Source organism: Patella vulgata, chromosome 8 (genome assembly GCF_932274485.2).
Source record: "Patella vulgata chromosome 8, xgPatVulg1.2, whole genome shotgun sequence".
Classification (NCBI taxonomy): Eukaryota; Metazoa; Mollusca; class Gastropoda; family Patellidae; genus Patella; species Patella vulgata.
In genome coordinates, this window is record NC_065886.2 from 17523550 (window position 1) to 17549991 (window position 26442).

General features: G+C 31.9%; 2 protein-coding genes across 5 annotated transcripts in view; one reads left to right on the forward strand and one right to left on the reverse strand.

The window, feature by feature from the left end:
* The window catches only part of LOC126829335 (kelch-like protein 5), a 79331-nt gene extending 71772 nt beyond the window's left edge, over positions 1-7559 (forward strand). For all 4 annotated transcript variants that reach the window (XM_050559137.2, XM_050559132.2, XM_050559134.2 and 1 more), the window contains 2 exons: positions 862-1033; positions 1943-7559. In XM_050559137.2, coding sequence (XP_050415094.1) covers positions 862-1033; positions 1943-2002 — 232 coding nt within the window. In that variant the 3' untranslated portion in view covers positions 2003-7559. The remainder of the gene's footprint in view (positions 1-861; positions 1034-1942) is intronic.
* A 937-nt stretch (positions 7560-8496) lies between these two features.
* Positions 8497-26442, reverse strand: part of LOC126830016 (uncharacterized) — a 45674-nt gene continuing 27728 nt past the window's right edge. The window contains exons 33-52 of the mRNA XM_050560219.1: positions 25949-26152; positions 25060-25173; positions 24173-24286; positions 22907-23000; positions 22497-22571; positions 21113-21165; positions 20305-20404; positions 18582-18737; positions 18020-18166; positions 17642-17856; positions 16652-16790; positions 15651-15704; positions 14608-14741; positions 14168-14302; positions 13734-13870; positions 12128-12267; positions 11449-11571; positions 10872-10949; positions 10464-10611; positions 8497-9591 (exon numbers count right to left, since the gene is read on the reverse strand). Coding sequence (XP_050416176.1) covers positions 9452-9591; positions 10464-10611; positions 10872-10949; positions 11449-11571; positions 12128-12267; positions 13734-13870; positions 14168-14302; positions 14608-14741; positions 15651-15704; positions 16652-16790; positions 17642-17856; positions 18020-18166; positions 18582-18737; positions 20305-20404; positions 21113-21165; positions 22497-22571; positions 22907-23000; positions 24173-24286; positions 25060-25173; positions 25949-26152 — 2500 coding nt within the window. The 3' untranslated portion in view covers positions 8497-9451. The remainder of the gene's footprint in view (positions 9592-10463; positions 10612-10871; positions 10950-11448; positions 11572-12127; positions 12268-13733; positions 13871-14167; positions 14303-14607; positions 14742-15650; positions 15705-16651; positions 16791-17641; positions 17857-18019; positions 18167-18581; positions 18738-20304; positions 20405-21112; positions 21166-22496; positions 22572-22906; positions 23001-24172; positions 24287-25059; positions 25174-25948; positions 26153-26442) is intronic.

Here is a 26442-nt window from a genome sequence, read left to right on the forward strand (position 1 = left end):
GCATTCAAATTCTCATGAAGGAAGACTTGATGGGCGATTAAGGCCCCTGAGCCTCTTGTTAACAATTTGTGCTGGACTACAGAGAAATGATCTCTCAAGGCTATTCCATCAAAAATTTACAATGTATTTATGTAGTAGTGAAGGGGATTTTAAAAAATTGGTACAGGCAAACTTGAAAAATGCTCTGCACGCTTACACGCAAATATGAAATATATGTTTTAACAATTTCTTAAATGCGATATAGGCCATGTCAGATGTTTTCTTATCAACAACAAAATAATTAAATTAGATATCGGTAATAATCTCACGTGGATTAAATGATTCACAACTCTCAACTCAACATTAGTACAAAGCAAATGTTCACTTACATAGCTAGGGTGGTGGTTTATTTATGGTGAATAAATTTATCCATGTTGATTAAAACACCACTCTATTCAACTTGAAAACTATTTTATACTACTCTTGTACTATTCTTGGTCGCCTTTCCAACCTCGTAGATTTTCACCGGGTCCTCTGGTTTCATCCCACTACTAAAGACGCCTACACGCAAGTGAATTAGTGGAATAAAATTGAATCTTATGTTAGACCCGAAATGACCTAGTTTGTGTTGAGTGGATGTTAAACTCTCTCTCTCTGTCTCTCTCTATACTACTCTTGGTGCCTGCATTATTGTTTGATCCAGAAGCTACACAGATCTACCGGCCTGTTCAGTCTCTGCTACTCTTTTAAAGGAAGAGTTCCCGTTCCCTCTCCCCATTACTCGACTTATGTAGGTGGGGTATGTAACAAATGGTGGGGTCTGAATGGTGTAGATTGGGTTATAACATTTGTGCAATGATTTGACATTAACTTTATTTGTAGATATGATCCTAAAACCGATCAGTGGACAATGATATCACCAATAGGTTGTCCACGGGATGCTGTAGGATTATCACCATTGGGTGACAAGATATTTGCTGTTGGGGGTTATGATGGTCAGCAATATTTAAATGATGTTGAATGTTATGATCCTATTAACAATGAATGGACGAAGGTTAGTGTGAAATTCATGTGTATTTTATCATTAGAATATTAAATCAGGGTGAATAATCGATGTAAGTTATGGTGGTCTAATGTTTTGAAATGATACACTGAAGGTTGTTGTCATTATGGATCTCCCATCAGTCCCTTTTGGATTGATAGTTATGCGCCAAGTTTCAGGGTTAGGGATAGATTCATCAAGTAAGTCTCTATGTCCCTGGACCACAGATGATTACATGCAATGTCTGCCATTTTATATAGATTACATGCAATGTCTGCCATTTTATATATTGTAATTCCTTACATCTCTCTCTTGTCTAAAAAATGAGTTCAGTAGTTTTTTCTTTAGTGTGACATTATAGCTTGTTATGTTCCTGTTTGTGTTTTGTTGCAAAAATATCCTACTGCAGAGCATTAGTTTGTACTAACCACCAGAACTATTATTTCCTTTAGAACATTCTTTAAAGGCACAACAAGTCAGATTGCACACATATCAAAATGTAAAAAATATGTAATATTTTGATGTAAAGAGTGTCCTTTTTGTGTAATTAAGTACATCCAAGTATCAAAAATCTTCCAATGAGGACTGGGATGGCTTGTACAAAGAAAGATAGAATTATTATTACTTTTTTTTATGTTAGATACATAAAGATTGCCATGTGAAATCCACATAAACCAAATTAATTGATTTGAATACTTTTTCGATCAAAATTTTTTGTGTATGATCTGAAACACTGTATTTAACCCTTATTCAAGCATGTTGGGTCTTTAATTGCAAAAATAAGAAGAAAACAATAAAGCCATAATTAACATTGAGTGTCACACAAAAAACGTTACATAGTTTACATGTGTCTATAGATCTATATTTTTTTGTTGTGTTGATTTACACTGTGACTATAATTAGTGTTTATTTATTTTATAGGTGTCGTCATTATGTACAGGGCGGGCAGGTGCTTGTGTCGTTCACGTTCAAACAAGTTGACTATCCCTCAAACGTTCACTAGCTCTTCTTAAAAAATGGCCGTCTGGTCTTTTACACCTGAAAAAAGTCAAATCTCAAATATCATCATGGCTGTGATTGCTGTTAACACAGCTCATCTACATCATATCATTAGCAGCCATTTTGTAATATGTCCGCTACCACGGCCATATTACATACTTAATCATAAATTATATTGGTAATTTTGACGGCCATTTTAAAAGACTAGTTAGTGTTCGTTTGGATACAGATAGTACAGACCAAAGTGTAGTTAAGACAGTACAGAGGCAGTGATTAAAGAAACGAATATCGTAAGAAAATATTTTGAAAGAGAAATTTATATAGTTTTGAAATAAATGTATATTGTATATGAAAGAGACTGGGGCCACACTTGTATCTGACCATCAATGTTGGGTCCCAAAAAAGTCCCATTGTTATTTTGTTTGTAAAATCTGCCATGTAACTTCGGGAAATCAAGTGCTGCCCTGGGAAGTGATATTACATACGTGTATACAGAGAAAGACATATTTTGTATGGAAATATTTTATTATATTCCAAAGAAATACATGTATGAAAAGAAAAAGTTATATATAGTTTTTGAAAATGTTTGTAATTGAATTGTTTACATCACACAGTATATTTAGATGAAAGTTTCTCAAAGTTAAAAGATTAGAATTCTATTATATTTCTAGAATACTTCATCTTTTAGTTACACTCTACATTCTACAGTGATATGGTTTATTAAAGATGCATTATGTAAGATTTAAACCTGGTTGTTCTTGTTATAATAGTTTCAGTAAATTACTTTATTCTGAGCAAAGTTATGAATGTTTGAAGTTTTGACAAAAAATAAAATAAATAATCTTGATTGTCAATTACCATTGCCACTATAATAAACACAAGTTTTGATTTCAGTCCTTCTATCGGCAGTCTCTGTTGAGTGAGTAACATCTATATAAGTCTAACAAAAGATATGGCAGATATTGTCTAATCCACTCAATATATTAGCCATTCGATGGTCTAGAGGGTAGTTCTATCATGTGAATAAATGTCTATATGATAATTTATATAACATTTGAAGCAATACACAGATTTAGCTCTTACATAATGCATCATTATATTCATTGACTGTAGCGTTAAATGTAAATGCTGTTTGCTATATTTAATATTGTCAGTACATACAGGTATTGGGTATTAAAAGTATTGACTGTTAGTCACTGTTTTTACTTAGGGTGAAGCCTGTAAATTATGAGTGCTGTATTAGAACTGTGATTTTACTTCATTTTTGTGCCTTATAAAGTAAATAGAAAACTTGTGTATAATAGGTTTTTATTTTGAAACTTTAAAAAAATTGGATTAAGCTTTCTTTTCATTGAAAAATACTGGTATGCAAATATAAGATATATAAATTATTTATAGAATATAATTATCTTATATTATTTGTACGTACATGTAGATCTGATTGTAAATATTATACAACGCCCTATTTTAAAACAAATGTTTCCCATATCCGACCTAATAAAGTGTGCCCTATATTACATCATTTCAAATTTAGTCATATCATGTTAATTATAACAGGGACCTTATTATATTAAAGTCCATGATTATAGTACCAACCACTTCATTTCACTTGCCTCATTTTCTATTATCTCATGCACTTTTTGATATCCGGTTAGCAATGAAGCTATTAGTTACTGGAAAAACTTAATTAACATGCTGTTGTAGGCTAACGTTTTTTTATAGGCTGTGTTCAGTAATGCACAGAACTGATTGTTCTACTCAACTTATTGATTGAATACCATATTGCAGAAAATTCACAGAAATTTTTTGAAAGGCTTTGATTGTTCAGACATTTGCTTAGCTATCTAATCACGGTCAAAGGTACCATTAAGGTGTGCTTTTCCTAAACATGTCTTTAGATGGTAATGATGTAAGTGACACCTGTTTTATATTAGGTTGTCTGTGATAGACAGTAAAAAAGTTCAAAACAGACCAAAATGTGAATCAGTGTTTTAATTCTTGTTCTAAATTTTAGAGTTGTATTTAATCGTCTGCTGGAAGTGGACTGGTCATCACAGAGTATGAGGCATGGCAAATGTAGCCATATTCGTAATATATCATATCATAAAATATGTTATTGTTTAAAACCATGACATATCATTGTATAAATATATCATTATATTATAGGAATTCTAGTCCCATATAGTCTTCTAGTGAAGCCTAATTACCTAGACCTGCCTTCTTAAAGCTGTATTCCTTTAGCTAGAAGAACTTTATTGCGTGTCTCACATAAATCAGGGCATTATAGAATATAGTCACAAACTAGACATTTTTATTATTTTAAAACTTTATTATGGGTTTTGATATGGACAATTTTAGCTTTGGTAAACTTGATCTGAAGATACGACATAATTACAGTAACTTATAGTGTAGTTCAAAATGCTAGAAAAAAGTAAAATTTTGAATCTTAAATTCATTGAAATTGTATGTGAAATACTCATACTGAAATCAAACCAAAACTCAATCATAGCTTGGACTTTTCAAACTTCAATCCAGAAAGTATGTGCAATATGGGAAAATTTGAATTGAAGAACCGAAAAAACTACACTGTAAAATAATTCCAGTTTTTGTGTACGTTGAATTATTTCCAGTTCAAAATTTAAGACCGAACAGAAATGATTGAATATTCAAAGAGATAAATTTGTAGATTTTATCCTGAATTTTTTTTTTCTGGTAATATGAACTAGACTATAGATAAACTGATACATATTGTCACCAATAGGTACTGTAGTTCAGAACTAGTCTTTTAACTCAGTGGTTTTAAGACTTTTTGGTTCCTAATAGGCTTTGAGATTAGAGTAATATTGAATTTTTTGTCCCCAAAACTATTGTTTAACTAATCACTTCATGGTTTTCACTTGTAAGAACATACATTTTGTACCCATCACACAATCCTCTGAACACAGACGTCTCTTATGTTTCGTAACAGTCATCCATGTTGAATTTTTAATCCTGAGCACCGCAAAAATCAAAGCATTTTCGCCCATTACTTTGCATTACATTTTGGAATTTCTTCCAATAATTTCAGCATTCCAAACTGTGACCTCGGTGATTATACAGGGACAGTGTCATCTTGTTTTTTTAAAAGAGTCTGTGTGTGTGCTTCTCTTGTTCAAATAAGTTTTGAATGTGTGTTTTTTTTATCACCACAAATCATACTTCCTAATATTTGTTTCAAATATACATGTTTTATTTTCCAAGTTTAAGCCCCATTCAAGACACTATATCTCTTTGGATTTAGGCCCAAATGAAATACTGAATTGGGTTGATCTGATGCCATTAAATTTTTGTTTCGAAAAAATTTTATTTTCATTTTTGGCTGTGTCGATAGTGGAACACAAAATCAATTATATTTCAACAATGGCTTTGTAGGTGTAACATTTTAAGTGAAGACACGTTGTCGTCAAAAAAAACATATCAACAATTTTATTTTTTACAAAAATCAAAGAGGTCTAAGTAATCTTTTGAGTTTGTATTAACAAGTAAACTGGATAATCTATCCTGATTTCTATATATAAGTCAGAGGAAAGGGTTAATGTAGGATTCTTAATATTAGCTGAAAAGATAACTTGAGAGTTTATTTGATATGTTTCAATGTGTTATGCATGTAGATTTAAATATTTTCCATAAGTGAAAATTTTAAAATTGATATATCTCATTCATTACAGCATATCTATTATATATGACCGGATATAGGCAAGAAATGTTGAAATAGTTATAATTATTTTTATTTTATTGTTAAGAGTTTTGTGCCATCTGCTGTATCGCTTTTTCAAATTTTGGCATTTTTGTTCAAATTTATTTTGCATTTCTGTCTGTGCTTGCAAGATGAAATTTCTTGTTTGTCTTAGAGGTTTAATAAGGTGTTAATGAAGATATTACTCAAAGTTTAATGTCCAGAATATGTTTTACATTTAAGAGAATAATTTATTCACTTAATTTGTGTAATATAAATGTAAATTATTTTGTTTTTAAAGTATTGTAGATTCAATACATTATAATTATAGAATGATAATTGTAATTAACATTTTTCATTTTAATTTTTCAAGTTATTATTTATTGTTCTATTTATGCAGTATTGGTGTAATAGCTGATTTTGAGAAATCACAGTTTCCTTTATTATTAGGTTTGACGCTTAATATGCTAAATATAAAGAATTGTTTATTTATAAATGGTTAGTATGATTTTCTTAAAATTATCGAAATATTGTTTTATTCTTCATAGATCAAGTGTAAATTATTACTGTAATACAGTAAAATATTAAATAGGATTATTTATAATTCTAATCAACTGATTAATGATAATATGGAAAACTGGTTAAGTGTAAACAATAAAAAGATTAATGTATAATCATAAAGTGCCATATAATCAATAATGATCAGATGGTTAAAAGTAACAAAATAAGATAAACAGATTACGTATACTGATTAAGTATATCATTAAACTGGTTAAATAAGTATATCATTAAACTGGTTAAATAAGTATATATACTGATTAAGTATATCATTGAACTGGTTAAATAAGTATATCATTAAACTGGTTAAATAAGTATATCATTAAACTGGTTAAATAAGTACATGTATATCTTATCATTAAACTGGTTAAATAAGTATATCATATCATTAAACTGGTTAAGTATAAAGTATGGTTATAGAAAATTCATTCAGTAACTTACTTCATATTGTTTAAAGTAATTTATTATTTTTTTGAAACCATTGTTTGTGGTTAGGAAGAAATGTGTTCTGTAAGCTATACATATTTAATGTCATGTGTGTGTGAAGTGTGAAAATTATTACCTTTATTTTGTTATGTTGGTTCAAATTTGGAGGGGGTGGGGATGAAAGTAAGTAAAAATTTGAATCTTGCTGTGCAAGTTATTTAAGTATAATTAATTGTAATAATCACCACTGTATATAGAAATGGAAATGCTCAAAGATCATCTTATTTTTATACCAAATACAACTTCTCTTTAAGACTTCCATATTTTCCTACCAATTAATACGCCATGTACCAAATGTTGTATGCATTTTCTAATGGCCTTATCATATAAACATTGGTGCTATAATACTCTTCTTTAAATCAGTGCTGCATTCAATAGAATACATATTATTAACCACAAAACAACAGTTTACGGTCAAATTTTTCGATTAAAATAGAAAATCTATATAATATTAAAGCAAATTTTTAGTAAATTGAAATTAGGAATTGATTTTTACATATAAATTCTATTGAATGGTCAGGCTATGGATGTGTTTGAATGGATGTAGTATTATTATGTTAGATGTTTTTCTCCCTTCCAATAAATAAATACCTTTATTGTCATTCAATATTTTATTCACATCTTTATTATTTTCATGATCTTGTTTTCAAGTCCATTAATTTATTGACTTTTTAAACATTTTGCTGTTTCTGCTTGGTTTCATATTGATTTTGTACATATCATGTTTTGCATGTCCAATTTTTTATTTTATTTCTTAAATAAACAATATTCATAAAACAATTGAGAAGCCTTTTTTTTGTTATTTGTGCACTGGTTGGTCGTTCGTTCTATCTAATGGGTCCATGTTGACATGAGCAGACGGCAAAAGAATTCAACAAATAAATCCATATTAGGCAACGTGTAAAGTAAACAATGATTCTCCCTGTTTCAATATTGACTTAATGCATATCTAATTCAGTCCAATTGTAATACCAGTTGTTTTATCACATACATCTTCACCGGGAACGATATTCAATTATAGTTGTAATTAATAATGTAAGATACATGTGGTATGCTCTATTTGTGAAAACCTTTATATGGGTGATGTTTGATATTTACTTCATACAAAAGAAGGCAAATATAAAATATCCTTAGTTAAGGTTAACAAACATAAGAGCTGGGAGATGTTTTTAATAATGAAATGAAATGGTGTTTAACATCCTACTGTTCTGCTCCGAACTGGGCTAATGAAGTTGGGCATATGCCATACAGTGTGCTATGAGGGAAATTTTGCCTGGACAACGGCGCTACAGCCTACTCTTATACCGACTTCTAACTGCCAAGGGATCTTTTACATGCACGCCAATGTGTACATGGGACCTCAGTTTTTCCGTCCCCATCCGAAAGACTGGACAGCTGTCCTTGTCAGGCCCTCTGTCCTGCATCACTGACAAGGGGGAACCATGCCGGAAAATCAGGATGAACTTTCTCGGCCAATGCAGGAATCGAACACCCGACCTCTAGGCTAGCGAGCCAGTGCTTTACCCACTTAGCCACCGTGACCCCGATGTTTTTAAAGATACATGTATTTATCGGGTAGTTATTTCCAAAAAAGTATGGCAATTTTGATATACACCCAATCTTACAAGAAAACCAAAAACATTCCAGAATGCCCAAATTCTCCTAATCAATAGGCAAAAAAACCCCACAATTCAGTTTTATGTATTGTTTTATTTTTTGACAAACAATGTGGATGTTCAAAAACTATTTTTTAACAAAAATAATAAATATTTGGCATACAAATTTATCACCCCAGTAATAATTTATATATCTAGCTGAACAGACTTTTCATATTATATCACAGCAACTCCAGATATATTTACAAATATATAAACAAATTAAATATTCTCTTAAAAGATAATTAAATTAATTAAAGATCAATTTTCAAATATATATATCTAGATTTATATTTTGGCATACAAATTGATCAATTTAGTATTAACTTATATACATGTATACATATAAAGATGGACAGAATTTTCAAGTTATATCACAGCAACTCAAGATATATTTACATATGTATATATTAAATATCAATGCTCTTAAAAGTGAATAAAGTTATCAAAGATCAATTTTCAAATACATGTCTGGATTAATATATGGCTGGAATGTTGACAGGTCAATTTAGAATCTTTTATTATAAACAATATGCAGAATATCTTTTAAAGAGTCCAAAATTTATAATCTGTAACCACAGGCAAACTACAGTAGTAATCCTTTAAGGAGTCTAAAATTTATAATCTGTAATCACAAGCAAGTTGCAGTAGTAAACCTTGGCAGTGTCCAGAATCTAAAATTTAGAAACTGTTACCACAAGCAAGTTACAGTAGTAAACCTTTAAAAGTGTCCAAAAACTAGAATCTGTAATCATGAGCAAGCTACAGCAGTAAACCTCTTAAAGAGTCTAAAATTTAGAAACTGTTACCACATGCTACAGTAACAAACCTCTTAAAGAGTCACATATTTGGGATGCATTTTGCAGTTAATCTGCAGTCATTTGTACATGTTTAGCAAATATTAAATTTTTGTTTGGGTATTTTGTTAATCTTGACAGTTACAACCTAAAACACTTCAATGACTTAATGCTGATATAAAATATACATTGATCACAAATTTGGGAATTTATTTGTCCCCTATTGAACTCGTTTTGGTCGTCCCTGTATTTCTATGGCATGTTTATAATCGGCTACAGCTTCTTGTCTCCTTCCTAACTTTCCTCTAACATCTGCTCGTCTCTTTAATGTTAAAGCATCATCTGGTACCAATTCTAAAGCTATAATATAAATAATTATATCCTATTAAATACATATTCAACTTTTCTTTATATCATATTAAATACATGTTCAACATTTCTTTATATCATGAAATACATATTCAACTTTTAACTTTTCTTTGATAGAAATATCAACTAAATGTTTAATATATTACAACTACTATTACTGATGAAAAATTTATTTATAGGACTACATGGTGTTTTTTCTTTTCATTTGTTTGGGGCAATCTTTGACTGAAGCGAATTCAGGAAAATCTAAATTTTTATATTTTTATTCATTCTGAAATTAGTCTCCATGTGAATTTTTTTTTATAGGCAAATCTCAAATCCCATCCCTAAATCTGCACTATGTATATGAATATAAAGTAAAAGGGGGTTCAACGTCCTATTTTTCTGTTCCAATTGGGCTAATGAAGATGGGCATATGCATACAGTGTGCTATGAGGGAAATTTTGCCTGGCACTACAGCCTACTACTCTTATTTTGAATTCCAACTGTCAAGGGATCTTTTTCATGCATGCCAATGTGTACACAGGACCTGGGTTTTTCATCCCATCCAAACAACAAAACCTTGTCCCTTGCTAGGCCCTCTGTTTTGCACCCTTGACAAAGGGGAACCACAACGGAAAATCCTAATGAACTTTCTCTGTCCACACCGGGAATAAACACAGTGGCTCCTCCGCCTTATGTCTACGAATAAAGCTACAAGAATAGTGATGATTGTAAATAAAGGATTCCAAGTCCTGATACTGACCAATCAAAAGTTTCATTAATAAGAACAGATTGATACAACCATTTTAATGGTTCTCTATGAGTTTTTGTGGCATTTAAATTTACCGACTGTTTGAAAGTACACAACTATTCTCACTTACCTTTTGTGTAATCTTTTTCAGCTTTATCATACTGTTGTAGAGAACTGTAGAGATTACCACGATTAAAATACATGTGGGCTGAGTGGGGACTTAGTTTAATAGCTGCCTTAAAATCAATTAAAGCTCCCTGAGCATCTCGTAATAACACCTAGAAAAATATATCAAATATAAAAATGTGAAATAAGGTACATAAGTACAGCAAATATTTGTTAATTAGAGTTTCTAGAAATACGAACAGATGGGTACTGACTGGAGTCAGAAATTTAACCTATTGATTAACATAAATTTACTATCTTAATTGTGATAATATAAATTTATTTTATCGATTATTTTAACATAAAATTCAGATTTTGATTATGATAATGTAAATTTAATATTTCAATTATACTAATGTAAAATCAAACAAACCTTAGTTATAGCTCTATTAAGAAAAGCAGATTCATCTTTCTTGTTGAACTCAATAGCTTTATCATAGTTACATAATGCCTGAAATACATAACAAATCTTAATTTGAAAATGGGCGGGTTACAGAATTAGGATTAATGTTTCGTCAACACTGTAGATCATTTTAAGGAAGACAATGACACTTTTCTAGTGTCTTTAAAACATTGTTTGTTAATTAATTTATAATGGCAAGCCATAATTGTGGAAACAGATTTCTCTAATAGTAAGTACAGCAGGACCATATTTTAAAGTTTAATTAAAATTAGATTACAATAGTATTTTTCTGATTTTTACACTACATTGAAATCTTACCTACTTTCATACATTGCTGAGTTCAACTTCCTATTCCATTGAGAGTGCTATTTATATCAGCCAATCAAGCACATATTTCATTTCAATCTCAAAACCAATCAAACTCACTCTTAGATACATTTTATGCCATAATTCCCACACATCCCAAGAAACACTACCTCATACAAACAATATGATTGTGCAATATCAAAATCATAAGATGACATCCATGTTAATAGTGGTATATTACCTGTTTGAAGTGTCGGGTATGAAAGTTTATATTTCCCATATTAAAGTAAGCCAGTGAATAAGTGCCATCTAATTTTACAGCTTGCTGATAATCTTTCATAGCATTGATAGAATCATTCATAAACTGAAATAATAATAAACAATTATCTAAAACCAATAAATACATCATATCAATATTGGTCAAAAAGATAGAAATGGAGTTTAACGTCCTCTCGACACAAACTATATCATTTTGGGATAACAAATAGTTCAATTTTATTTCAATAATTTGCTTGCGTGTAGGTGTCTTGAGCAGTGGGAGGAAAACGGAGGACCTGGTGAAAACAAGGTTGGACAGGCAACCCTACTCCTAGTCACATACTTGACTCACCGACAGACCTTATTATCTAAAGCAAATGCTTTAAACCATTCGGCCAAGACGGCCATCCACCCCCCACGCCCCATTTGTTCAAATGTCAAGTCATATTGAAGACGAAACAAGTCAAATAGTCAACATCAGCCCAATTTCAATGTAAAGACAGTTGCTGTTTTGTAATTAGACATATAGCACAATTATTATTATATTTATCTAAGAGAGATAAAGATGTAGGTGATAAATCAATGTAAACTTTAAAAAGAAACAGAATTTCTGAATAAAATGAAAATTAAAACCTGAACATGAATATCAAATAGATAATTACCTGATTAATAACACCTCTATTAGTTAATAATTCAGCCGTAGGTGCTACTTTAATGGAGGCTGTAATATCTTGTGAAGCAGCGAACGTACTACTCATCTGTAAATTGATTATAGCTCTACCTTCTAATGCTGGTTTAAATGCTGAAAAATAACACAAAACAACATTATTATCATTGCAAATATTTATCATTCTTGTGAAATTTGAAGGATGATTTTATTCAGACTTTTAAAGGCACACAGAGGCTTATTCAGGGAGAGAGAAAGAGAGAGAAATGGGGTTTAAAATCCACTTGACACAAACTTTGTCATTTTGGGACTAACATATGGTTCAATATTATTTCAATAATTCACTTGCATGTAGGGTTCTTTAGCTGTGGGATGAAAACAGAGGACCCAGTGTAGGACAGGCAAGCCCACTCCTTGTCACACACAAACGGGGAAACCACGCCACTTGACTCAATGACAGAGGACCCAGTGTAGGACAGGCAAGCCCACTCCTTGTCACACACAAACGGGGAAACCATGCCACTTGACTCAATGACAGAGGGAGAGAGAGAGAAATGGGGTTTAACATCCACTCGACATAAACTAAGTCATTTCGGGACTAACACATGGTTCAATTTTATTTCAATAATTCGCTTGCGCGTAGGGGTCTTTAGCTGTGGGAGGAAACCGGAGGACCGGCAGAAAACCCACGAGGTTGGACAGGCGACCCTACTCCTGGTCACGTACAACCGGGGAATCAAAACCCCGCCAGTTGACTCAATGACAGACCGTATGATACAGCGCGCGCGTGCTAACCATTCGGCCATCCAATCCCCCGACTCAATGACAGACCTTATGATCTAATAGGCACATGTTAAAACAATCGGCCACCTAACAATCCTGAGGCTTATTCAAATGGATGCATACAATACATAGACTGTAGTTTTCAGAAAAGATAGTGTGAGTTAAGGTCGTAGAATATCCGGGCACCTCAAAGGTACATTGTACCTGGTACAACTGATGTAAGATGGTGGTTACATCAAGCAATCGAGAAGTGATGTGTATCTTTGAGATCCCCAGATTGAAAGGGAAATAACTGTCATGGCCATATTTTCTGAAAACATCAAGTTAACTAATATTTATTCTTCCTCTACTCATGATCATATTGCAATGAAGACAACATGGACCACTAAATAACTGTCATTCAGATGGGTCAAAACATTCAAAGCTCTGTGTACATGTAGACATGCACATAAAAAAAACCTTGACAATAGGAATTCAATTTCCCCCTCATAGCGCACTACGTACATGGTTAGATTTAAATATTTAGGCCATCTGCAGATTTCGCCAAGATCACGTGATGGAAACAGGGCTAACCCTAAGTTAAGACCTAGCCCTAACCCTTACCGTAACCCATAATCCTTGGCAACAATCACATCACATGCCCCATGCCCTAACCCTGTTTACATTTCGTGACACTGACGAAATCTGCAGGTAGCCTTAATATTTAGATCTTACCCATCTTCATTAGCCCAGTTGGTATAGAAAAGTAGGATATTAAACCCCATTTCATTCATTTCCTCTTAATAAATACACAGTGAAATGTCTTTATTTTGACTTACAAGGTTTAACATCTATAGCTGCTGTAAACTGTCTCCATGCCTGCATTAAATGACCTTCAACTTGTAATGTATAAGCCAGGTTAACACGAGCAGGCAGACACATTGGATCTAATTTTAGAGCTCTTTGATAATCACGTCTGCAAAAAAAATACATATAAATATATTGATAATTGTAATTTTATCGTGGTTTTAAAAACATGTGGAATAAGCTACCAAGAACAATCAGAGAAAGTTCAACTTTTGTTAAATTTAAATCAGAGTTAAAAACACACTTGTTTAAATATTACTACAAACTGTGTTGTGTGACATGGTAGCTGACAGTATGTGTTCGTCAAGGAACCTGCAAAATTTTAATCTGGCTCTGACCCTTCCTCACTCAATTGAGAATATCAGAGGTATACAAATAACATAAAAGTAAAAGATAAATATCTTACCTAGCAAATATCAGTCCATCTTTATTACCATAATCCATGTAGACATTACCTCTAGATATAAGACCATCTAGGAAGAATGGTTTGATTTCTAGACATTTTGTAAATGTTTTAACTGCATCTTGTAAACAATCTAACCTATAATAATTAATATATAATCCCATCTTTAAAAAATCTAATCTATAATAATTAATGTCTAACATGGGCTTTAAGTCAAGTGGAATTGTTTCGATCCCAAAAATGTACATGACAAGGAGTAAGTTGTCTTTCCATTTTTCTACATTTCCTCTGCTTTTCTCACACTGCTAAAGACTTCAATGCACAAGAGAAAATTCCAAAACGTTCGAGTATCCTCATAGAATTAATATAAAGGGTTAAAGGAGAAATAACTCTTCATGTAATTGGTCTATAGATACTCTGCATTAAATAAATATAAAACTTACTTATGATAACATAGACCCAGTGTATGATGTATGCGATGATTCTCGGGACTTAATTTAGCTGACATTTGGAAATCATAGAGTGCATTCGCATAATCCTTCCTTTCAAAATATAACAATCCTCTGTTGATGAATACCTGGAAGAGAAATAAAGTTAAATGTTTTCTTAATAATAAAATAATACAATTAACGTACAGTCAATTAGAGATTTAATTATTTTTCAAGCAGGAAGAGCGAAATGATAGTAGACTACTTTTGTTTTTCAGGGGAGAATCATGGTGGTATGGCACTGACACGCTAACCAGGATGGCTGGGTTTGATCCTTGGGATTTTCCAGTCTGCTTTTCCATTGCCAGTGATACCGGACAGATAAACAATTAATGCAAAAATGAGGTCCTGCTTAGTCTAGAATTGGCAGCATAATACAGCCCCCTTAACAATTGGAAATCAAAATATGAGTGGGCTAGAACTGCGAGCAAAGATTCCCTCATAGTACAGTGTCAGTGCACAGTGTATCCTCCGTCTTCATTTGCCCAGTTCGTACATTTCATTTCATTCCTGATTGTTTTGTAACAGGTTCTACACAGTGAATATAAGGAATGGTATTCAATTAACATGCCTTGATCAAACAGTTAATAAATCTTATTCACTTTTGCTTGTGAATATATCTTAAAGGGACAATAACACTTTTGCTGGCTTGACAGCTCCAGTAAATAAATATCAGCCTTATTCTAAGTATTAGATGTTTAAGTTTTCTACCTGTTGTGTAAATTATCCATTACATCCTATTTTACTTGTCCAGAGGGTTCGAAAATATTTTTAAATCCAAGTCACATTTGAAAAGGTATACGTTAGGTTTTTCAAATCATTTAGTTGAATTTTGCCAATTTTTTAAATTAGGTGTGTTAAGATGAAATTTGTATCATCAATTAATTGGAATACTGTAAAATAGTTCAATTTATTGACCAGAATAAAGATTGGGACATATTATTCTGTTACAACAAGAGTGGTATTGAGCCTTTAATTTAAAGAGATAAATACAATACCTTTAATAATAGTTGATCTCCTAATAATAAAACTATACCATAATCCATCAGAGCCTGTTAGTAATATATAATGTTTTCAATATTAATATAAAAAAAGTACTGTATTTTGGGTTAGGGAAACTTTATTAGCCAGCATGTATAATAAACAAGCACAAAGAGTGCTTGGTACTTTCAGTGAACTAGGGTTAGGTCATAAATACTTCAAAATTAGTTACAGAGAGAGAGAGAGAGAGAGAAATGGGGTTTAACGTCCACTTGACACAAGCTAGGTCATTTCAGGAATAACACTTGGTTCAATTCTATTTCTGTAGCTGTGGGAGGAAACGGATGGACCCAGTGAAAATGCACGAGGTTGGACATAAAAGTTTTTACAAGATAATTGTTATTCGTAAATACAATATCTACGAGGTAATCTTTTATTGTAGACACTGTGGTCATGAATAATAGGTGAGGTTTTATTTTTTTTGTTTTGTATTTCAGTTATTTAAGATTTAGATAAATCTGGGACTAAACATCACATGATGAATCATGTAGCTAGGTTACAGCAGAGCCATATCATATAGCGAGACAGTCACCATTGTTACTACCCAATCATACAGCTAGGTTAGAACAGAGCCATATCGAGAGACAGTCACCACGGTTACCCAATCATACAGCTAGGTTAGCTTAAACTATTAAATTTCCACTTACTCCTGTCCTCTTTCAAATCAAGGCCTATAACATGGCTGCTATAATCCAGATGCAATACTTAAACCCTAACAAATGTGCTACAGTGATATTTTGTATACTGACACCCTGATTCAAATGTTATTTGAAACATGCGCAAACAGACATTGTTAGAAGCAATATTCATCTCTGCCATTATCAAGAGGAAGACAAAGAAGATCTTAAAAAATCTTGTTCAGGATGCTCCTGAAGTAGTTTAAATGTCAAAAATAAAGTTGTTCTTTATATATTCGACTGAAAATAAGTTCAAATTCTAAAATAATAAGACATCCTACCTTGTCAAACATTTTGCTTTCTTGATAGCAGACGGCACGGTTAAAGTAGGCCAGTGAACATGAATTGTCAATGGAGGCTGCTTTGGACAAATCTTTTATAGCCAATTCATAAACTCGGATATGAAACTTTAATGCTCCTCTAAAAAAATAGAAATATAACAATTAATAAAGCTGACAATAAGTCTGATTTTTATCACACAAACAGTTCTGGAATAATTAAGGTTATGTAAAGTGTTTGTGGGGACCAATGATACTCCAGTTAGCAACTGGAAAAACTTTCCTGGGGTCACACTGATCCACAGAGTAGTCAGAACAACCAGTGCACTTATACCATTCTGTTTTTAATAGTTATTGACCAAAGTTTGATTGGTTTAGTCAAGTGAGGTAACCTAGTTCTGAAACTGCAAAGTGGATCCGATACTCAACAGAACATTCTGGAATTGAATTCTCACAATCCCATGAAAATTAAGGAAACAAGAATATCTTGGACAACACATTCATCGACTGAATGAAAAAATGTCACAAACAACCAAGACAGTTGAAACAACTCCGCTGCATTTTTTTTCAACACACGATGTTATTCAATTTCATCAGTTATAGGCACTAAATTCTGTGTCACTCAAATGTAATTCTGTCAATTTTGAACTCACAAATGAGGACTCCCAAAGTTACAGATCAATCTTTTTAAAATAACTAAGTAGTAAGTACATGTAGAAAGAGAGAGAGAAAGAGAGAGAAATGGGGTTTAACGTCCACTTGACACAAACTAGGTCATTTCGGGACTAATACATGGTTCAATTCTATTTCAATATTTCGCTTGCGCGTAGGGGTCTTTAGCAGTGGGAGGAAACCGGAGGACCCGGAGAAAACCCACGAGGCATCTAGAAAGAAGTAGTAAAATTTAAAAAAAAAATATTTTGGGCTACCATTTGGATAAAATGATTTAATTACTGGTAAAATTTATAACATTAAGAAGAAGGACTACATTACCTATATAGATAAGCTCTAACACTATTAGGTTGTAATTTTAAAGCTTCATTACAGTTGAGTATAGCTTTAGTATAGTTCTTCTTCATACCATAATAACAGGCACGACTTAGATATGCCTGGAATATTTTAGGATTGATAGCCAGCGCTCTATTGAAATCTTGAACTCCTTTAGACTGTTTTAACTTCATTCGAGCTAAACCTCGCTGATAGAATGCCTGAAATAAAATGATTTTAGAAATAATCAATTTAATAAATAGTTTTTGATAAGATTTATTTTGATTGTGTAGAGTCTGAACTTCTATATTTTCCTTTAATAAAGGCTGAATTCAATGATGAATACTGTCTGGGTGAAAGATTAAATAATATGATTGAACTTACTTCAGCAAAATGTGAATCTAGTTTAATAGCAGAGTTAAATGATTCAACAGCACTGTGAACATTTCTAAGTTCCATATGACAGACACCACATAGATAATGTGCTTCACTTGTTTCTGCTGGCCATGGATCTCTGATACGCCACGGTTTCTACAAGGGAAAAACATTCTTTACAGACTCAAACATGGAAATTATACTACATTTATATTCAATACAAATAAAATAATGTCTTTCTCTAAAGATCAAAGGAATACAGCATCATTCATATCAAATCAATACATAACCTGCATGATAAGGTAAACTTTTAACTTAATTTATACATCCCAACATCAACTTACAGACAGAACCCAATGGTCTGAGCAATCAATGACCTCATTTCCTGTTAATAACTTGTATTAATTGAAGGAAGAGGGTTAAACCAAAATAACACTGTCTGATATGACACATCTCACCTTGGGAGACTCAGTCTGAAACACATCACATAGTGAGGTTCTCCTTGAAAGTATAACCAGTACTCAGATAGGAGCTATTTGAAAGTGGATTATTTCAAAGTGCAGATACTTACAAATCTAGACAAAGCTTCGTTAAAACTGGTAACAGCATTTTTAAATCGTTTAGCTTTCATCTGTGTTTTACCTAGTAACATGAAGAGTGGAGCAACAGTTTTTTTATCTCCTTGATCTCGTACAGTTTTTGTAGCAGCTGTTAATGCATCTATAGCCTATTCAAATAAAACATTCGAAATAAATCATACATCTACACATATAATCAGAGCTTTAACGTCAAAATCTTAACTTTTTGACATATTTTGTTTACCTCTGAATAGCTAGATATTTTATCCAAAGATATAATAATTTTTAAGCATTATGTAAGCATATTTAGCTGTTTCATGCTAGGCAGATAACCCATGACTTGTATAGATAACCAGTGATATGCAGAAGTTTGGTGATACCCGGGTGGCCAACTTCTTGATTGTTCGAAGTAAAATCAGATGAAATAAACTCTTTATTCAAATCAAGTAGGACAGCTTGTACAATAATATTAACAGGGATAATTTCAAATTTCAAAAACTTAATTTTAATTCCAATCTTTGATGGCATGCCATCCTGAAATGGATGCCCAGGAATGTTGCCTTCTCTGCAAGCCACTACAGACAACAGACCTTATGATCTAAAGCACACACATTTAAACCACTTGAACAGATTAGATGTTCAATAACTGGGAATGTACAATAGATACACAATAGGAATATTACTTCAATGAGTTATTCTAGTATGGCACAATTTTCACAAACTTCAAACCATTCAATATTAACATGTAGTTGTTGGTCCACAAAAAAATAAATTCCACTCAATTATTAGATAATTAGTGTTCACTTTTATATTAGTTCAAATATCACAACATAAGTTATTACAGTCTCTATGTGTCATTTGAATGTACTCAAACTCATTATCTATTACATTTAATTAATATTAAAAAAAAAGTCATTGGTAGATAATCTATTTATGGGCTTGGATTTAATCTATTTTTGTCTATTACATTTATTTATGATTTAAAAAAGAAATATATCAATCATAGATAATCTATGTACAGGTTAGGATTTAATCAGATTAAAAAAAATGGCAGCAAAGATTACAGGTGGTGCTTACTTTTGACCATATCATGCTTATATAACCTGAAAAGGATGCTGAATGTTGACTAAAAGAATTGAACAATATTTGGACTGATAATCTCGTTAAAAATTCAACTTTGAAAACATTGTAGTTTGTAAGAAATTCCTAAAAATTTCAAATGACATTCAGAGACTTTAATCACACAATTATAACCTCGGCTAGTGCATCAGGTTTATTTATCGATTTTTTATCAGTATCCGGTTGACCATTCTTTTTAAATAAAATAAAAAAAAGAAACAATATATACATTTATATTATTATCTTTGTAATCCTGCTAATAAATACAAGTTAATTTAATTACGTTTATTCTTGTAACAACTTTATAGGCTACAATATTAACCAAGATTTATCAAAATCAATGTCAAATTAAAAGAATATAAACCCAAAATACTTGCAAAAATAAGCTCAAAAACTTATCTTAACCCATCTTAGAATTATAACTTTAGAAACAATATTTGTAGACAGAGTTACATTCTACAAACCAATACAAATATTTTAGGGTGCAATATGATTTATAATCAATCACAGTGATAAAAATTGAAACAAATTGTGCATTTATTTCAACAAATAGTAAATTCATGTGCAGTAATATAAAACAGTGATCGTATATCTTACCTTATCATAATTTTTAAGGAATGATTGTACAATGGCTTGTTGGGTTGGTCGTTCTCCCAGTGAATTAGACGTTGTATCGACACTCAACTCTGATGCTTGTCTATAAATATAAATATGTCATAATAAATAAAAAAGGGTCCTGGGGCCTGTTTCATGAAATTTTAGCTAAGATAAAATCAGAATTTTAGTAATTTGATTGGATAATATTAGATTGATTTTAGCGCTTAGTCAATCACAATTGAAGTACGAGTGTATCTACTAAAATATGGATTTTAAGATTTCAAGAAACAGGACCCTGGTCCCTGTATACCATCCCCAGCAGGGTTTTCAATGTAAACTCTTGAAACTCAGAGTTTCTACAGATATTGTGGGTCGACAGACAATGGGTTTGCGTCCTTTATTTCCCGAAGTCTGTTAAGGACCAGGCAGTTATTATCTCAATCAAGATGAATTTAAAAATGAGAAAATTAATTGAGAATAACCCAAATGGCAAAAACAATTAAAAGAAAGCTAACTACTAGACTCAAACTATTATCATTAGTGGTTTCATAGATTAATTTACTCAACAGATAGCGAACAATTTATTGGGTGGAAAATGAAATGAAATGGAATGAGCTTTAATGTACTACTTTTCAACATCGATTGGGCTAATGAAGACAGGCATATGCCATGCAGTGTATTATGAGGGAAATTTTGCCCGGGCAGCGGTGCTACTCTGTGCAACATGACTGTGTTTATTCCTAAGTCTATATGCTCGAAAATGATTTGCAATAATCTTGTCATTCACAAAAGGTTGAAAATATATTACCTGACACAGAATGCTGCTAGTTCTAAATTACCAGTTTCCAATATTAACTGACCCTGAAAAATGAGAATAATTTAAGTATTGAGTACACATTAAAGATTATGAAAAAAAAAACCTGAATGCTATGAACTCTGTCCGAAAGTATTAACTGTCAAAATGAGAAAAGAAAGATAACTGTCGAAATTTACAATCTAAATATTCTGATAATTGTTAGGTAGTGTTGAAACTACTATTCGGATATTTGTTAACGGATAAAAAAATAAGGGTTATCCGAATCATTTTACTATCCGTTTACTATTCGTTACAATATATTCTGACATTCCGTATGCTCTATATTTAGCCATTTTTACATCTGATTACTTTGAAATTTTCCCCAATGCAATTGATCACGTACGCAGCTCTGAGCATAATTAATGTCAACATTATGCGTATTATTTAGTGATAGTAACTAATAAAATTATTAATGCAGCGGAATGAAAACAGTAGTCTAAATAAAAAAAAATATTCATTCATTCCCTGCGCAAGTTTACGGCATACGAGTTTAGACTGTGTTTTGACTTCCCGCAATGAAATTTATTTATAACTTATATAGGTCACGTATATTCCCACTCACTGATTGGTTCAATAGTAGTAGATTATCAGAATGAGGCAAACGAACTTGGCGGGATAAATGGCACGTTTTTATTTTACTTTTTTCATTCGTGTTGATTGAGCAAAATGATAAGTGGGAGGGTGCGGATTACAGGAGTAGTTGTACTATACAAATTTCTTCACCTCATTAATTTTTGGGGATATCATAGATAGTTGTAATAATTACGGCTAAAGGTAGGCATGTTTTTTTCTTCGCGGCTCAAACAATTTGCAAATCAAAAGTACGATTTCATACTCGGCATACACAGACACTCATAAACATTGAAACAAGTAAGAAATTATGAGTACCGGCACATGTATATGAACTTTTGATGTAATTTTGTTCAAGAATTTCACGTCTCTGAATTATCCGAATAGTATTCGGATAGCCAACAAAAGTATTCGGATCACAAAAAATCTCGATCCGATTTTCAACACTATTGTTAGGCTTAATCCTCATACCAACATGAGCAATCTGACATGTATCATGGTCGAAATTTTGTCCGAGCTGTTATGTGGTAAACAACTCTTAGATCATAATTATGGAAATTATGGTGCTAACAAGATTTTGTAACAAAGGGGAATAACTCTGCATGTTATTACTGAAAATGGTTGAAAATCATTAGAGTCCATTCTTTCAATAGGACAGAAAATATAAATTTCAGAAAGATAGGTATAAATAATTGCAGCTTAAATATAATGTTCTAACAAGATTTAATAACAATGTCGGTGTAAAATGTAGGCATATAAAACTCACCCTATACATATAATAATGTTGTATATCAGGTCGAAGATGAATAGCTCGTGTAAAATCTCTGATTGCTAACGTTAACTAAAGTATAAATTAAAACGGTCAAATGATATGATCAATTATAGCATTACAACAGTTACAAATACTCAATGATTTTTTTTCTTTTGTGGATCAACAAAATACAATGTATATTTACAACACAATAAATGGTGAATCAATGTCAGAGGTTGGAATTCACTAATTCATCAATTTACTAAGGTATAAGTCATTCATATTTTAGACAATAGATGAGTAGACCCTCTATAGATGTTCAGAAGACATGTAAAATGTGTTCATAGAATATACTGGACTATAATAAGATGTGTTCAAATATATGATGCTGACTTTCCTCCAATATATCAATAATTATAATATACCTCATGTATTTTATGATAAGCTTCACCTCGACATATATAAGCTCTAAGATGAGTTGGATCAACTTTTATTGCTGCTGTAAATTTCTTTATAGCTCTACAATAGGAGATAAAGTAATTATAATATAATGTTATAGTTCTACAATAGGAAATAAAGTGATTATAATATAATATTATAGCTCTACAATATGAAATAACAAAGATTATTATATAATGTTATAGCTCTACAATAGGAGATAAAGTCATTATAATATAATATTATAGCTCTACAATAGGAGATAAAGTCATTATAATATAAAGTTATAGCTCTACAATAGGAGATAAAGTAATTTTATCACCCAATAATACATTCTACAGTAGATATCGCTTGTGTGATATATTTCATAATCTACTGCGATATCTGATTGGTCAGTTGAAAAGGAACTACTTTTTTTTATTTTCAAAGAACAGTTCATTTCTTATTAAAAGTAACTTTTTTTAAAATAAAAATGAACTATTGTTATGCAATTGACCTTGATGGAAACACTGGGTCAACATAAAGGACTTTGCAATGGTTGAATTGCTGTCAAAAAATGATGTATCACTACGCCGTAATGTTCAGTAAAAGTGAAATCTACAAATAAGAATTATATTTATCTATTTGTGCATGTAAGAAGAGATTGGGTGATAAATAAAATCTCCTACTCATCTTTTTTGATATCAAAATATATCAACACTCGTTGAGAAAGTAAAAAAAAAACTCGGCAGAAATAAAGTAATTATAATACAATGTTATAGCTCTACAATAGGAGATAAAGTAATTATAAAATAATGTTCTAGCTCTACAATAGGAAATAACAAGGTCATTATAATATAATGCTATAGCTTTACAATATGAAATAAACAAACCAACTTTAATAAAATATTATAGGGACAGTCACTAATGGTTTAATTACACCAAAAGGAATTCAAAGAACTATCGAAAAGTAAAGTAGTAATGACATTTTTTGGACAACCCCAGTTCTACAATCTCTGTTCTTATTCTTTTGGCATCATCTGACCAACATGTGGTACAATTCTATTTCAAATATTTGCTTGCATCTAGGGGTTTTAGACATGGAGGAAACTGGAGAACCCAGGGAAAACCCACAAGGTTAGGCAGGCGACCATATTCCTTATCACGCCACTCAACTCAATGACAGACTCTATGATGAAAAGTAACACACTAGACCACTTGACCGCCCAACCCATCTGCGAATGATATGAGTACCAACATGAGTTGGGTATTACCTGTGATGATTGTTAAACTTTGTCATGTGTATTAAACCCAGACAAACATGAGCACATGCTATATCTTTATTTAAAGCTAAAACACTCTCAAAATCAGCTATAGCATCTTCTGGACTGAATTATATAAAAAACAAAACATGCACTGTTATATTTTTTTTTGTACTTAAAAGTAAATGATGAAAATGCTTCCTCACCATGGGCCAGATTGCACATATGTGCCATGCAGTCTGGATATACATGTATAGTAAAAACTGATTTCAGATAAATTGGAAATTGTCTACCAATATCCTGTCTGTAACAACAAAATAGACAGACAATTGACACCCTGCCATTATCTAAGACACTCCCCTCGGTATTTTTCTCTGTTTCTTTCCAATATACTAGATTGAGACAGCTAAACAACTGTTCTGAAGGATTCAATTCAATATGACTCATAGCATTTTCAATAAATGGACAACATGCAGACGAAAAGATTAAACCTGAATTATTTCCCATTAAGATACAGGATAGGACAATAGTCATGAGATGAAATCTACTCTAGAGGGAAACAAAGGTGGATGGTTCAATTAAACGTCATTCTGTTTCTTCACTAAGAATGCTTAAAAGTATTTATTGTAGATTAGGACTGTAGTTTAGGATTAGCCCTAGCCCTAACCCTATTTACATCTTGTTACCTATGATGAAATCTGCAATGGGCCTTAGCTTTTAGCTCTAACCCTATGGCAAAGTGAGTCAGGGGAAGCAGCTCCATGAAGACTAAAGAGGAGATAATTCATTTTCATTACATGCTAAGTAAGAAATATGATAATTTTCATTTAATGATGGAGGGATAATAACAATGAAGGTAAATGGTATAACTAATGACAATATATAGTTTATAGTCTTACCTGCCTAGTTCATCATATAATATACCTCTATGCATGAAAGATAATAAATTATCTTCAGAATCTTCTAATAATAAAGATACACTATAATCCTGTAATGCTCTTTCAGGATTTGATCTACAAAAATAAAGTAGATCTTCTAGCTGGTTTTAAATAAAAAATGATAATTCTATATAGTTTTCATTCAAACAAATATAACAAATAGGGTCCCGGTTTCAACCCAATGTTGTCTGAAAAAGTATGTCAGGAGTGGTGTCTAGTCGTTTGGCATCCACATAAAAGAACCCTTGACAGTTTGAATTTGAAATAAAGAGAGAGAGAGAAATGGGGTTTAACGTCCACTCGACACAAACTAGGTCATTTTGGGACTAATGTATGGTTTAATTTTATTTCAATAATTCGCTTGCGCATAGGGGTCTTTAGCAGTGGGAGGAAACCGGAGGACCCAGAGAAAACCCACGAGGTTGGACAGGTGACCCTACTCCTTGTCATGTACAACCTGGGATTCGAAACCTTGCCAGTTGACTCAATGACAGGCCTTATGATAGAGCGTGCAGGTGCTAACCATTCAGCCATCCAACCCCCCGAATTTGAAATAAGAGCAGGCTGTAGTGAAACTGTTCAAGAAAAATGAGTCTGGTTGGAGCAGAGAAGTAGAATGCTAAACCCTATATTTATTTCATGTATAACAAATTTGATTAAGGAGAGGAAATTAATCAATTTGTTAATAAAAAACACTTCTCAAAAACCACTCTTAATTTCACAGCTATAAATTTAACCTTTCAAAGGTCAATGTTTGAAACCTGTGATGCAACAACAAGAGAATATATCAAATTAATACACCTGAATCAAACCAGCATATATAGAACTTATAAATATCATATAATCTTACTTTCTAATAATACAAGCTCTATGATAAAAAGCTTGCCAGTTGTGTGGATCAAGATGGATGGCTGCTGATAAATCTTGTACCGCTGGTATCCATTGACCTAGTTTAGCGTAGGCTCGTCCACGATATAATCTAGCTGTAGCGTTTAATGAATCGACTCGTAATAAATCTGTAAAATCATTGATAGCATTGTTCCAGTTTGGATTCCTGAAAATAAACATAAATTCAAAATAAAAAATAGAAACTACTTTCTCTATTTTTACTGATGACGTTTCTGCACAAAACATCTAAATTGATTTTGTCTTCTAAATCAGATTGCTTTTGTCAAAATACATTGTTTCGAAAAAAAGTTGTTTTATATAGCCTTGATTTTGATTCTTTTTAAACTCAAGTTCTTTTAAATACCCTTTCACGTTAAGTTTTGCTTGAACAAATGGTTCCAGAAAAATTCATAACCTTAAGAAGTCAAAATATAACAAAATATTTATGAAATGAAA